The sequence below is a fragment of the Symphodus melops genome (genome assembly GCF_947650265.1).
Source record: "Symphodus melops genome assembly, chromosome: 18".
In the NCBI taxonomy this organism is placed as follows: Eukaryota; Metazoa; Chordata; class Actinopteri; order Labriformes; family Labridae; genus Symphodus; species Symphodus melops.
This window is the reverse complement of record NC_136708.1, coordinates 9,629,841-9,644,945: the sequence shown is the minus strand read 5'-3', so window position 1 is coordinate 9,644,945 and position 15,105 is coordinate 9,629,841. Positions and strand designations below refer to the sequence as shown.

At 41.6% G+C, this 15,105-nt stretch overlaps 1 protein-coding gene across 1 annotated transcript; it reads right to left on the bottom strand.

Moving 5' to 3' along the window:
* Positions 1 to 231: 231 nt before the first annotated feature.
* On the bottom strand, positions 232 to 4,748 carry heyl (hes related family bHLH transcription factor with YRPW motif like). The gene is made up of 5 exons (XM_079368180.1): positions 4,303 to 4,748; positions 2,497 to 2,563; positions 2,324 to 2,407; positions 1,858 to 1,939; positions 232 to 1,357 (listed from the first exon to the last, which is right to left on the bottom strand). Exons 1-5 carry the CDS (start codon positions 4,380 to 4,382, stop codon positions 678 to 680), a joined length of 993 nt encoding a protein of 330 aa, XP_079224306.1. The 5' UTR covers positions 4,383 to 4,748; the 3' UTR covers positions 232 to 677.
* Positions 4,749 to 15,105: the final 10,357 nt, after the last annotated feature.

The following is a 15,105-nucleotide window of genomic DNA, read 5'->3' as shown; positions in this document are numbered from 1 at the left end:
ACGACCACAGCTCCCATCAGCCATCACTGGAGACAGCTTTCATACCGCGGGGGTTATGGCTGGGGAACATGTGAGCAGTGTTTGCAGACATGACTAAAACGGATAATAAATGTAGCCTTCAAACATTCCTTTGCCGTCTGAATTGATGGAACATAGTGTTTAGTAGAAGTGCATTTCTCCATTTGCTTCAACAGTAAGACGCACACATTTTGGAAAATGGTCAAGGCACTTCTTTGTCTTTATAGAGATATTTGTCAAACATTCGTCAACATTTATAAATCACATCAAATGTATAAATGTTCTAAAATCAAAAGACAAATATCACAGTTAAAGATCAGTAAAAACTCAACATCTATGGGTTGAGATATGTGTATATATGGCTCTGTTGATGTTGTTTATTGAACAAAAGATCATGAATGACTTTTTGTTTCCTTTTTTTATCTTACATTCCACAATTCCATAAACATGATTGTTTGTGACTATCTGAGATTCCTCCCACAGTCTGATATGGCTTTTAGAGTCCCTTAAAAGCAGAGACAATCATCAAAGTTTCAAACTTTTATCTCCACAGGTATCCTATTCACAACATGATGCACATGGGAGCTTCATGTCCGCTGTACAAAGTTCATTTGTGACAAACAACAACAAAAACACACGTCAAAAGAGAGTCGATTTTCTCAGAAGGCTCCGATTTCAGTCCCCCATCCCTGGGCTGACTTGGCTGATCCACTCAAGCCCCTGCGCTGGGCTGTAGGAGACCCCAGTGGTGCAAATGGTCTGAAGGACACTTGGAGAGGGGCAGAAGATGATGATGTATTAGAGGAGGACGTAGAAGAAGAGGAAGAAGAAGGAGTGGGGAGAGGATGAGGCGAGGCTCTGGAGGCACTGTGAGGGGAGGGCTGGGTGGGTCTGGAGGGGGCCAGGGCCGTCGAAGCTGCAAGGGAGGGCACTCTGTGGACAGAGGCCAAAGCTGCATGTGCAAGTAGCGGTGGTGCGCTCTGCTGGCAGCCTGCCAGGGGAGCGAGGCGGAGAGAGGCTGGGGATGGGTAGCTCCCCAGCAGAGCGAGATCCCTACGACCTGGGAAAGCAGGTGAGGTGGAGGCCGGTGAGGAGGGGGAGATCTGATGGAAAGATGGCCACGGCCAAGGAGGGAAGGGCAGGGCAGAGGTTGGGGGTGACTGCAGGAGGAGAGGGTCCAGCTCGCTTGCACAGTGGGAGAGGTGGGAGACCAGGCGGGCTCCGACAGGGTCTGGGGAGTCGCCATCAAGGGAACTGAGGTACCGCACCACTTCTCCAACACACTCCCTGAAGCCCAGTGTCCTGTAGTCGACTGCCAAGGCCCTTGCATCAAAATAACCTGAGGGAGAAAAAGAGCTGAGTCACGTTCTGAATAACAACAGTGACATGCAGTCAGTCTGAAAAAACAAAGTAAAAAAAAAATAAAAAATTGCAGATAAAATAATTATGATAAATAGAAATATTTCTGCCAGAAGTACTAACAAAACCTGAATGCTAAGGTCTTCGGTATGAAGACAGAAATGTATAAGAAGAAAAACAACCTCCCTGAACAAGGTAAAAAGCCTTTTATTCAGTCAGGTATTACAGTGAGATTTCTAAATGAATGAATCATTTGTGTAAATAATCGCTAAAGCAGATATTTTATCAGCAAAAACAAGCCTCTTTTCCCAAATGAAGATTGCTGTTGTTTTTCTCCCTTTGAATAGAAGTCTTTGTCTACGTTATGGAGGGTTTGAGATCTTTTAAAGAAATACTTTACAGGATATCAGTGTCATCATTCAACACAAATAGAACAACAAAACTTCTTTTGCAAAAACAAAACAAATGTAGAAGTCTCACCTTTCCCTCCCATGGCATGCAGAAGTTTGAGGTGGTCCACAGTCATCTGCAGGATTTCTGCTTTCTCCAGCTTAGACGAACCCTGCAGGAAACATGAGCATGCATGTCACTTCAATTAACTGCGAGGAAACTGTCATTATTGGCAATTTTAGTGGCCCGAACTGATTTATCTTTTTCGATCCTGTAAGCATAGAAATGTCTTTAATCTTGTCTTACTAACTCCAAATTGTCTAACTTGGCACTGTAGAGAAATGTGAACAAAGGCTCTTTCAGTCTTGAAGTAGGTAATTACTTGTTTTGAAGTTTCCCTAGAAGCAGTGATGCTAGGCATTTAAAATAACATTAAAGGAAAAAAAGTTTAGAAGTTTGCTTTTGGAGCTCAAAGTTACTACATAACTAATAAATGTTGTTTTATTTTATTATTAAAGTCTCTTCAGTCAAATCGAATCTTTTGAAAAGCTGTTACCTGTTTCTCAAAAGCGCTGGGCACCAGTCTTCTGAGCTCTGACAAGCTGTGGTTGATACGGTCTCTGCGCCTCTTCTCTATGATCTACACAACGAGAGGAGCACAGGGACAGTCAGGGCCAACAAAAACGACAGGACTAAACAGATTAGGATCCAAGCCTATAATCCACTCACCCCTCTTCTCTTCTTTCGGGCAAGAATCTGTGAGGCGCTGCCAGGAGACATGGACCCAGTGACTGGGCTGCAACATGGAGACAAAGGGGCAGAGAGAGAGAGAGAGAGAGAGAGATGAAACATTGGCACAGAGAGAAACATGGTAACTTTGATTCTCCTGCATATTGTTATTATTACCCTCCCTAATATGACACAGAGGCAGGATGGCACATCAGCTCCTTTCAATCTAATTTGTTTTTTGGGCAGAGAACGGCAAAGAAGTGCTTCGGAGAGGAGGGAAGATGAGATTGTTTTTGGTTTAATGCATTTCTGGACATTAGTCTCAGTAAAATGACATGCTGTTCTTCTTTCCATTTGAGTGAAAGCACTCTTAGAAAGATGATTATATAGCCTCGGGGCGATGCTTTCACTCGCATGGGGCTCCAACATGCAGCCTGGGATCTGAGCTCGTCAGAGTACAGTCACTCAATATGGATTGTGTTTGTTTGTGAACACTCATCTTACGAACTTGAAAGAGCCTGACAGCTCAGAGTTCCCTTCAAACTGCCCCACCAGAGACTTATTGACTTTTTATTAGATTTGAACATGAAGCTGCCAGTTTAGCTGTGTGTTTTTGTTTAGGTTTATGTTTGATGAGGATGACTTGAAAAGGCGGCACTGTCTGCTGTTTGCGTGTCACACAGCAATTTGATTTATCCAAACTGTCTTCAGCGTTACTGGCTTGTTCAGTGCCTGTGATGTAACCAGTGCTGCTTTGAATGGGATTCACTCGGATCCACTTTCAGAAATACATTGTCATTATTATTTCCTTTCATTCAACTTTTTCTAGTTAATCCAGATCAGGAATGTTACTGATAAAATTGATAAGAGTTTATTGACATTTTTCACAAAACGGAAACAGCTTGTAACTAATAGGCAGTAGCTAAACAGATTTTCATTCTTCTTTTTTTTTTTATTGCTTTTTTTTTTTTTAGATTGTATCTCCATTCCTATTAAGTTTTGTGTTTTACCCTTTACAAACTATGGGCTAATACAAATGAAATTCGTAGCTTTTAAAGTGTTGTTTAAAACAATTTTATACACATAAAGCCAAATAACTAATGTTAACTTCATTTATAAAAACATACTATTTTTTACTGTATTTTCTCACATAGTTTAAAATGTTTTTTTTAAATACTAAATATTTGAGCATCTCTGAAGTGCAATTATTCCTTTCTGTCTCTTTTTGTCTTTCATGCAACATGAAAGGGGCCCTGAATAAAATCATTTGTAATTATACATTTCCCAAAGAAATGTTTTTTGTATGAATGAACAGGTTCCTGAAAGAAATAAAAATGTTTTTTTTACAGACTTTTTTTTTGTTTAAAAATTTAATATATTTTACAAAATATGGTACACTGACTTCATGCATTACACATAATGTCATTGGTTTTACCTCTTGTCTGAAATGACAATTATCAACCTCTCCATAAATTTAGCAAAAATAAAAATAATACAAAATACATTTTTAAAAAGGGATTATAATGGACATGCAATGACGGACTGTTATCACTGGAGATTTGCTGATGGAGGCCTCAATTTAAACTTCATTAATAAAGTCCAGGTTTGAGAAAGGTCTGTCAAAACATTTAGATTAAACATCTTTCCTCATTTAAAAAAACAACATAATATTAAAGCTTCAACATCGTTTTTCCTGCAATCTTTCAATGTCCTTGCAGCGTCACGTATGGCAGCAGTTAAGTGTCAAAATACTTAAAACTTTACAGACAAATAGGTTAGGCTCAGGTGTGGTTGGTGGATGCTCACCAGTAGCTGTCTTCTTGCCCCACGTCAATATACTCGTCTGTGTCCGAGTCAGGGGAGCTGTAGTCGTGCGGTCTCTTCATGTCTCTGTTCCTTCCTCAGTGGCTGGACTGATGCTTTGATGATGGCCTGGTGGAACACACTGAAGACTGTGTGGATGAAGCTCTGTCCCTGTGTGCCCCTTACTCTGCGCTGTTACTTATAAAAAGCCTTGTTGTCCTTAGTTACTTCTTGTCACTTGTTGTTTCTTCATGTGCCTTCAGCTTTTTCCTCTGTGAGTCAGCAGCGCCACTTGATCGACCCCCAAGGGTCCATGGCAACTAAGAGAATTCACAAGCTGCTTTAGTCTCTATCACTGGCATCCAATGGTAGTCACTCACTCTCTCCCTCTCTCTCTCTCTCTGTTATTTCTCTCTTGGCTGCCTCTCTCCGTCACAGCCACCCAATGACAAAATAGGACTTTGGCAGTTGGGGCAGTGTTGCCAGTTTGGGCTCCCCCGCCTCTTCTCCCTGTCCCTCCTCCCTTCCTTTAATCTGGCCTTCCCCAGCCTGTCACCCTCCCCCCCCCACAAAGCCCCATCTTTCCTCCCTCTTTGCTCAGTCATCCTCAGTCAATTAGCCTCCAATCTCATCCCGCTCTCCTTCCTTCCTTCTTTCTATCCCTCTTTCATTGTCTTTCTGCTCCTTTAATTACAACGCGTTGTAGAACAATGGCAGCAGGAGGGAGCGAAGGAGAGAGGTGAGGAGTGTGGGAATGATGGAGTGTGAAAAGTGAGTGTGTGACAGCGCGTAAAGCTTGACTCTCACAATTTTATACAGCTGACTTTGGAGAATGGAGTTATTGAGCAATTTTTTTTTTTTCTTCAATAAATGGTTGTGAGAGACAGACAGCAGAGGGAGAAAACCTAAAACATTTATACTTTAACTCTCCCTTTATGCAGCTGACAATGATCAGCAATCATGAAACAAATTCGTGATCATTTTGACACGATCATTTCTAGATGCAAAACATACGTAAGTTAACAACAAACTAGTCTGGTGTGAAAAAAGAGAACTTGATCGACCCCCGATGAGCCTAAAAGCTGTGTTTTGACTGCTACTTACAGAGGACAGGCAGTTTAATCATCAGAGGATTCACTTTTTAAGCAAACAATTTAGCCATGTATGTCGAACAGTCTTAGATCTGTATTAGGCTAACATGTGATTTCTGACAAGAGTGGTAGTGCTTTTCAACTATCCATTACTAGCCCATTAGCTCATTTTAACTATTTTGAGTCAATGTTTGCTCTTTCAGCTGTTTACATGACTTTCAGATAGTAAGAGTTTATTGTTTGGGGTGGCAGTAGCTCAGTCTGTAGGGACTTGGGTTGGGAACCGGAGGGTCGCTGTATCAGGCCCGGTGCAGACGAAAATACAGAAGTTGTTACGTTACAGTAGCTTTTAGTTTTTAACTTCTTTCCTCAAAGTTCAATCTTTGTTGTTTATCTATTTCAACTGTGTATCCGTGCTCTATAGGAAACGTGGTTTACAAACTATTTGATATGAGCTTTAATTTTAAAAAGTTACTTTTGACAGAGCTTTGGCAGGTTTATTTGAAGAAGGAAAAAAATGACCTAAAATTTGAATAAGAAAACAAAGTTGAAGCTTGGACACATACTTGAACATAAACTCTTTCAAACCTTTGAACTTACTCTTGCTGTGTGTCATTTTGTAAAGAGATGAGGTCAGGTACTGAGGGGTCAAGAGAGGAATCAGCCCAGTGAGTGTCCGAACATCTGGGCTCTTCACTGGACAAGATAGCCCTCTTGTAGGCTCACACACACACACACACTCAGGCAAACACACAGCTCCTTGCTACACTTAGCACTCAGTTCCGCTGCCACCGTGGGAAGATTACTGGTACAGATTGCCATGGAAACGCGAAGCTCAGGCGCCCGTTGTTAGGAGCAATGCCTGACTGCGAGCAGTGTGTGCATATGTTTGTGTGAAAGACGGAGAGAGGCCAAGTGGCATGCCCCCTTCCACACAATGCCCAGCTGAGTGTGTCTCTTCCTGCCTGGCAGACTGGAAGGGCGTATTAGTTTAAACATACTACAATGCATGAGTGACTGATGTTTTTTTTTTTAAAAAGTGTCTTTTTTGCCATACTTTGGTCATATTGTTCAGCAAATAGCTTTTTGTAAATTTAATTAGGTGAATTATGATTTATTTCTCTCATTCCAGATGTTTCTTGTTCTTTGTATCTTTTCAGATGACATTTTCCAACAGGCTTTGTTTTTATGTTCATCTCACTTATGTTAGATGTAACCAAGCCCTGCCGTCTTGCATGTTATCATATCACATGTGTAAAGTAATAGTCTAACTTAAAACATGTGCATGTGCGTGTCTTTGCAACATCCAAGTGTCAGTAATCAGTGTGACCATCACCAGGGGGGATTAAAGTGTGGTGAGCATGAGTCAGGACAAACAGAAAACAAAACCCCCCATCTACACATCCTTCCATTACCCGTCATTCCTTAATTCAGATCTGGATCTTATTTAAGCATCAGAAAACAGCATAAAAGAAAAGAGACATGTAAGAAGACAGACTTCTGCTCTGTTGTTATTTTTATCAGCCACCCACCCTTCTCTTCAAAGAACAATTTTCTTCTCTGTATCAAAATTTTTTAAAGATGAAATCACTCTGCTGTCAGTCATGGTTTCTGACACACATCCCAGTTGTTCCAGCATGAGGCAAGTCACATGCACAAAGTGGAAAGTAATTAAGAAAAAAGACTGAATAAATAAATAGATTAATTATGAAAATGCTTTCATGGTGGGGATGATGGAGAGACACAGAAGAGTAAGAAACATAAGAAAGAGAGAAAGCTGGCACTGGTTGGTGGGATGGAATTCTGGGAGATTTCTGGCGATCTTGGTCGGCCACTTCAAGTCCTCTCCCTCCCATCCCTCCAAACCACAACAAGGCAGCGTCCCTTATTGAAATTAACAAGCTCATGCTTTTACAATTTGCGCACACACGCACACATGCGCAGCTTCAATACGAACGTGTGAACACTCAGGGATAGACGCACACACGGGACACGAAGGGATTCATACAAGCACACACGCGATCCCTTCACATGAATGTGGACAGTGTATACCCACAATTTATAAGGAACAAACACTCAGCTGCAATTATTGTATCTGATGCATGACTATTGCTATTGTTTGAAAGTCTGTGAGATGGAACCAGCTCAGTGGGACATTTTGTTTGTGACTCTCTGCATTCGTGTCAAACTGAATAACTGATCAGATATATTTCAATGCACGGTCGCCTTTGAACATTTGTACTCTGTTTTTTAGCAACAGAAAATATATGAAACCTTGTTTTTTTTTAAAAGAATGAAGATACCGCAGTATACAGAGAATTGTGTTAAACATAAAAGGATTCAGAGTTCAAGGTTTCAGACTGAGAACATTTACACAACTGTCCCCTTTAGTTTCTTGTCCCTTCACAGACTCGGTGTCATATTACACAGGAATATGACAGATTTTTTTTAAACAAACATTATTTATCCCTGAAGGAAATTCTGGCTTACACTTTGTCATTGACAGTGATACTTCTCACACACACGCTCCAACAGGACCTGTGGACATGCATGAGTGGAGGGATGTCGGAGTGGAGCTGCTACACACTGCTGTGCAGGGAGCACACCAGAGCAAATGGGTTTCTGGTGCCTTACTCAAGGGCACCTCGGCAGTATTTGGAAGTGACCTGGCACCTCTCCAGCTACTAGACCAACGTCTTTATAATGGGCAACATCAGGACTTGAAACAGTTCCCAACCAGATTATACGGACCGAACTACTGCCCCAAAGCTACAGCAATGTAGTATTAACTGTGATATGGTTTATAACATCATTTCCATATTACTACTTAAAGCTTTAGAAGACTCCAAATCAGAAGAATATCCTTCGAGCTTGGGATATGGGACCATCAATAAATGTATACATACAAATACAATGTTACTCTGCCAATAATGTGAAAACCTCTATCTAATAAAAAAAAAGGTTTTATCAGTACAAGTGTAGAGCATTATCTACGTGCACACACATGCAGATATACATGCACATGCATGAATACGTCTGAAGTGATCTATCCCTCACAAATGCTGCACATTAGGAACTAAAAGTAATCCTGTTTTAATCTTATTGACATTCCTTTTTTTTAATTTAACACATAAATTACACTCTGTTAACAAGGAAACTGAAGGGATTAAGATATGTTGAGAGGAAGTACAGAAATTGGCACATGACGCAGTTATTGCACTATTGCTTGGAGTCTTAAAATCATTCAAAGCGCTTCACACTAATGCAATATTTACCCTTCTGCATGCACATTTATTAACAGATAACAAACTACAGTAAGCAATTCTAGTTTTGAAGATTTGAAATTGTTGCTCTGGATCAATTCTTACTTGACTTTAATTCCAATCTGAATCTCTTTTATTTGTACTTTCTATTTTTTTTTTTTTACTGTACTGCTTTTTGTAATTGCAGCACAGTGAATAACAAAGGCAATGGTGTTTGTGAATTTTTCTTACCAAAAATAACTCAGAAGTTATCAACCAAGTCAAAATCAAATGTTTGTTCACTGTCCATCACCCCTGCAGAGAGTATATAAAAGGCCGACTGTGGTCAAAGGAGCCCTGCATGTTGCCAGGCTGTGTGCAAGTTCTTTTGACATCCTCCAAAAAAAAAAACAAAAAAAAAAAATCACTTGATTTCTGACTGGTACAAGTCTTTTCTGGTCATCAGTCTGTGGTGGTCGACTCAGTGGCTCGGGTCAGAATTGGATTGGCATGGGAACTGGCACTTGAGTAGCTTGGCACTGTCCAGGCTGGACCCATGAGGGAATTATCTGCCCTTCAGACACAGAAGGAATGCCTGGGACTTGTGGCACTGCCTGTCTGACCGTCTCCGCTATTTACTCGGGATAACCTGGATACATGAGGCATTCCTGAGAACACTATGTTTGTTCCTATAGGCTGTTTATAAAGAGCTGCTTTGTGTTTTTTAATGATCTGATTGAGCTGATATGAGGTGTGAATAACCCCCCAGGAGAAACACGGTTAGACACAGTCAGTATATATGTTTGAGATATTGACTGCTGTGATTCGAGGTGTCTGGAGGGCTGCAGTGATGGGTCACTTTTCCTGTCAGAGGGTGAGAGACAAACAGAGAGAGAGGGAGGGAGCGCAAGCCTCCCTCCTCATCCGGCTCCCCTACACATAGATAAATAAAGAGGCTAAAAGCCGAAGAGAAGAAGCAGAAAGGAACTTTTGTGGCTTCCGAGTGGGGTCCCTTTCATGGCCGTTCCCACAGTACTAGGCCCATGATGACATTCACCATGTTTCACACACACACATACACACGCTGATGGGCCCTGTGACTGCGGTGACTTTCGCTGGTGCCGAGCCCCAGACGGGACGGCGAGGGCCCCGAGAGCCACAAGCAGCCATTGTGCTGTCGCCGCGGAAACCAGCCTCTTTATGTCAGACATGTTTTTCTGTTTGTTTTCTTTTTTATGTCTTTAATGTGGGCAAGGGGGAATGTTTCCCCCTCTCATCTGCTCCCCCTCCCTCCTCACTGCTCTTCGTTATTTCCCCCCAATACCCTTCCTTCCCCTCCTCCTCCTGCCACCAATACATCCACAGTTATTTCTCTGCTTCTCCTCCCTTATTTTGTCTCCCCCCCTTTTTTTTTTCCCCCTGGAGATCGTCATTTGTAAAGCTCTTGCTTAGACAGCCCATATCTTTGTCGTGGTGTTGTGGCCTCCCTCTCACTCAGCCCCTTTTTATCTGTACTTCATGAGGTTTTGGCACAAACTGGCACTTTTTCTCTCTGCACTAAGAAAAAAAACCAAAACAATACGCACAACACTAAAACAACACAACCCTTCCCCAAAAGAATGCTGCCTTTCCCACGCTGAGCCAATTTTTTTTTTTTCCACAAGATTAAACAAACTCCTCATAAGAAAATAAAAGAAAAGGGGAGGATGATGATGATGATGATGATGAAGAGAGAAAAAAAATCTGGTTATGATTGGAGCGACAAAAAAAAAAGCCAGCAGAGGATGCCCCAAAGTCCTCCAATGAGAAAAACAAAACCTGAAAAAAAGTCAACTGTAACTATTTTAAGTGTGGAGGAATGTCATTCGGTGCCATGACTCAAAGGCATGCCGGCCCTCGTCCCTAATCAGTTCATTCTGACTGCACTCCACAGCCACATCACACTCAGGACGCAATCTTTTACGAGACGCAGAGAGAGAGAATGAGAGACGAAGTTAAAAAATGAAAGAGTTCAGGGTTAATCCGCTGTGTCCCCTCAGCCATGCGTGCAACTGCGCCTGATTTGATGACTGGGGTTTTAAGACTCAGCTAATATTAGAAGCTGTAAAACTAGTTTTGCCAAAGCGTTTTGACTTGGAAGCTGACTATCACTCAACTTTATGGAGGAGACTAATTTTTATGCATCCAGAGATTTGATGCTGAATTCCTTATTCAGCTTTCTATTTGTGTCAGACAAGTTGGTCGGTGAGGAAGTTGCAATCCTGGAAAGCAAAGGAAAGTAAATACAAAGATGTTGTATTCAAAAGTTAAACCATCTGCATCGGTCATTGCTTCTGATTTGGAATTGCGATTGGGATAAATTGGATTTCAGGCTGGTTCAAAAGAGCCCTCACAATCATAAATCCATAAGATGTTGCTCCACCCCTCTTTTACACCCCATAGAACCCATGACTGCTGCTCTCTGACAGCCTCTCGATTTCTTAAATCCCTCCTATAACTTTACACCTCTGATTACGACCTTATCAGGGAGGCATCCAGCCGACACCTCGTCCTGACAGCAGCTTGTAAGAGCCGACATAAGCCTCTAAAAACCAGCATAAAAACTTGCCGCCACCACACTGCTGGGTAATTTTTAGCGTTCTCAGAAGAGGATTAAAGTGAGTGTGCGTGAAAAGAAAGGATGACTTTGATGGAGGAAGGATAACAGCCATAATGAACATTATTTTAATCTCTTTTTTATTGGTCTCAACAGTGGCGTTCTCTATTAAAATGTTTTACTAGAAATGTGAAAAAAAGGATAGACTACACTGTGGGTTCAGTCTGCATTCTTTCCTTTACTGATGCCAAACTTAAGTCAACATGATTCAGTATTACTAATTTACTGGATCTGTTCTTCTCATTTATACCGTATAAAGATACTTAAAAAAAAAAAAGATACCATGTCAGATGATTATTTAAGTGCCCAACCAAAGGAGACAATTTTTTGACAAACAAAATTGATCTCACTCAGTGTCTCTTCCCTTGACCTTTCTTTCTTGGAAAAAAGATCCCACTGAATGGTCAGAAGGGACATCTACAACAAGTAAACTAAAGGAGATCTAAACAAGACATGTTATAGTTTAGCTTCAACCTACAGCTTGTTAAATGAAATGCTGATGCATTGGTGGTTGCATGTTTTCTTAAAGGGGACATATTGTGAAAAATTGACTTTTACAGAGTTTTTGAACATTTATTTGGTTGACCTGAGTGTATATCTACCCACACAATTTGAAATAAATACATCCAATACTTTTTTTGTGGTGTGCTCAAGTCTTACCACACAGAGAAAATGCTCCATTTCAAATTTTCTCAGTTTGTGACATCACAAGTTGGATTCCTGTAAGAAAATCCCCTGCCCTGGTATCTCCACCCATGGACTCCACTCCCATCCTCGAACAAAACTTTTTCGCAGGTCTACCATTTTTACTCTCTCTACAGAGGAGTGATGTCTTCTGGGAAAACTCAGGGGGTGTCCTTACATTTAAGGAGACACACACCAAAACTGAGCTTTCTGAGAGAGCTGGTTTCTACAGGTTCACAAACCTCCTCTGCTGCTAAATTCATTATATATTTGGACCATAGCACAGCACAAGTGTTTCATTTAGACAACAGGGGCCTGTTTGACAAGTTGAAAAAGGGTATCACATTTCCCCATTAAAGATTTATTTTGGGGCTTTTGTGCCTTTTATTGGACAGACGGGACAAAATGCAAAACCAAATAGGACCAAATCATGACATTATATTCTTTATTTTTAGAGACAGGATAGTGTAGGGTCAGAAGTTAGGTCGAGAGAGAAAGAGTGAGCAATGACATGTGGGAAAGGAGCCACGGGTTGGATCTGAACACGAGCCAATCGAATCAAAGACTGCAGCATCTATATGGGGTGCGAAAACTTACCACTCCGACACCAAGACCTTTCTACAGAATTACAGCATAAAACGGAACTTTACAACTCGCCATTTCTTTGTTAGCGTCAATTGTTTTGACCAAATGTAACTTTAAGCTGAGATAAGTCAACTGTTAGACCAACTGGGTTTATATATCAAATGATTATTTTCCCTTTCTTGCAGAGCTCATTATATTCTCATTGAAATGACTAGCAGTAAACATTAAAATGTTTACTGCTAGTTTAACAACTAATAGTTAATTAGCTACCAACATGCTAACAAGCTAGCTGCATTTAATTAGGTGACATTTACCTAAGAAAGCAAACTGTCCTGCTGGGTAAATAAAAATAGACAAGGATCTTAATGATGTCTGTCAAATGTCTTTTTCCAGCACAAATGGCTTAAACCAGCATCAACTACATGGATTTTTTAAAAATTTTGTTTAATGCCTTGAGAGAACTTATTAATTAATTAATTCCATTACAAGAGCACAAGATAAACAACAAGTCAATGCCATGACAAAGCTTGAAATATAGACCTGAGATAGACACAAAATTTCTCACACATATTAAAAAGTCGATAAAACAAACGTTCTTTGTAAACCTGGCTTCCTTAGGGGCATACTCGTGTACTAAACTAATTTTATTTACTCTGCATGCGGCCCAGGCATGTCGTCTTTCTCAGACATGAAAACTTTCCTGAGGTCAGGGCTGGAGGACAACTAGCTAACTGTTTAACTGTATATAGGACAGGAGGCTTTGAACTTTGGATTTGGCTTTGGCAGAGACAGCCAGCAGTGCTGAGGCCATGCGCTACCGGAAGCTTGTGGTTTGGGATGGCTCCATTTACTACTCTGTTCTTGTGCTAAATATACAATAATAAAAAAGACTTGCAGATTTATCTCAGACTGTGATACATTTCCCCTCCAGCGATAGAAGAAAGGAAAGCAAGAGACAGACGTCTCCAGATCACCAAAAAACATTAAGTGATAATTACAGGGAGAGATTGACAAAAAGAGAGGGACGAAGTTCCCCCTCTCGCTTCTCTTCCTCTTTCTCTGCCACCAAAGAGGAGAGTGGCGTCTCCAAACTAAAAAGGGGCGCCCGCTGTATTAGACTCCAAATGATTGGCTATGATTGCATTATCTGATCCCATGAGGGATAAAAGGACAGCAACACACTCAAACACACACCACATGCCTGTATTTCATTGCTCAATGATCACTGCCTCCTCAGAAGTCCAACATGGCTTTTTAAAAGACATCTTAAACATGTAAAAGAAAGGAAAATGTGATTCAAATTCAAACATTGTCTTTATCTGTTTAAAGTCAGTTTTCTGAAATACATAAGCACGCACGCACGCACACACACACACACACACACACACACACACACACATTCATAGCCTATGTACTCGACTTCACCACCAGTCCACCGCACTTCTCTCAAAGCTCTTTGATCTCTGGTCGAGGGTCCTCTCCGCGGTGCCTCTGTCTGAATTCCAGAGATTCTGGGATAATTCAAACGTTTCACGGCACATACTTGCTCCCCCCAGGAGACAGCGGCAGAGATGGAAAATGCCACCATGGTCTCTCTCCCTCCATTGTCCCTACTCTTTAATCAGGCCCTCTCTGTGGCTCGCACTGCCACCGTGGTGTGTTGTCTCACCCTGGGAAAATGCCGGCCTAAGTGGCTGTTATGTGCGGAGGCGAAGACCACAGGGACCCAGAGGGGTGCTGCTGGAGCCCTCTGTGCCAGCCGTGGGTCTCTCAGTGGCTAACGCACACAATGAGTGAGGTCCCAAATCTGACTGCAGCCTTACATAACAGTCATCACTCCATTTATTTACTTTTTAGCTTCCATCCGTAAATCATATGCCATCATAATCATAGGCATACGACAAAACCCAACCATAAATCATGAATAATATTCATTGCTCAGGGTTTTCTGGGCGTAAACCAGCAACTGCAACACATAGAGAGCAGAATGGTAGAGACTCTTGTGTGATTACTTGGCTATGAAAGGTCTGCGGAGAGGGAGTTTCCGGCCCCTTTTGTAAACAAATGACCAAAACAAAGGCCTTGTGTTGCCCTGAGTTCGAGCAAGCAGAAGGTCAGCTACCTCAGAGTTCAACCCACCAGCTTTGCTCTGGGATTGACTCTTGTTGGGGCTGGGCTTCTGGGTCAACCGACCGTTTGCCAACCTTCAGCCGGACACAACGCTTCACCAGGTCAAGTTTGAAGGGCCTCAGTGAAACCCCGCTGTTTTATACTAGTTTATATTTAGTTCTTAAAAGCATGAATAGAGCTTTTATGAGGTGCCATAAATTTCATTTTCAAAAGAGGGTGAGCATGGAGGCTCATGTACGCCTACCCTGTGGTTTCCCCAGGCCACCACGTAGCCTTTGTGTTCGCTCTGTTTGCCATGGGAAAATATCTGAAACAAATAAGACGCTCGGTCGGCACCCATCAGTGTAAAAACACTTCTAAGAGCTGTGGATTGTGCTTGGAGGGTGTGCCGCAGTATTGGAGGAACTACTTGTACTCA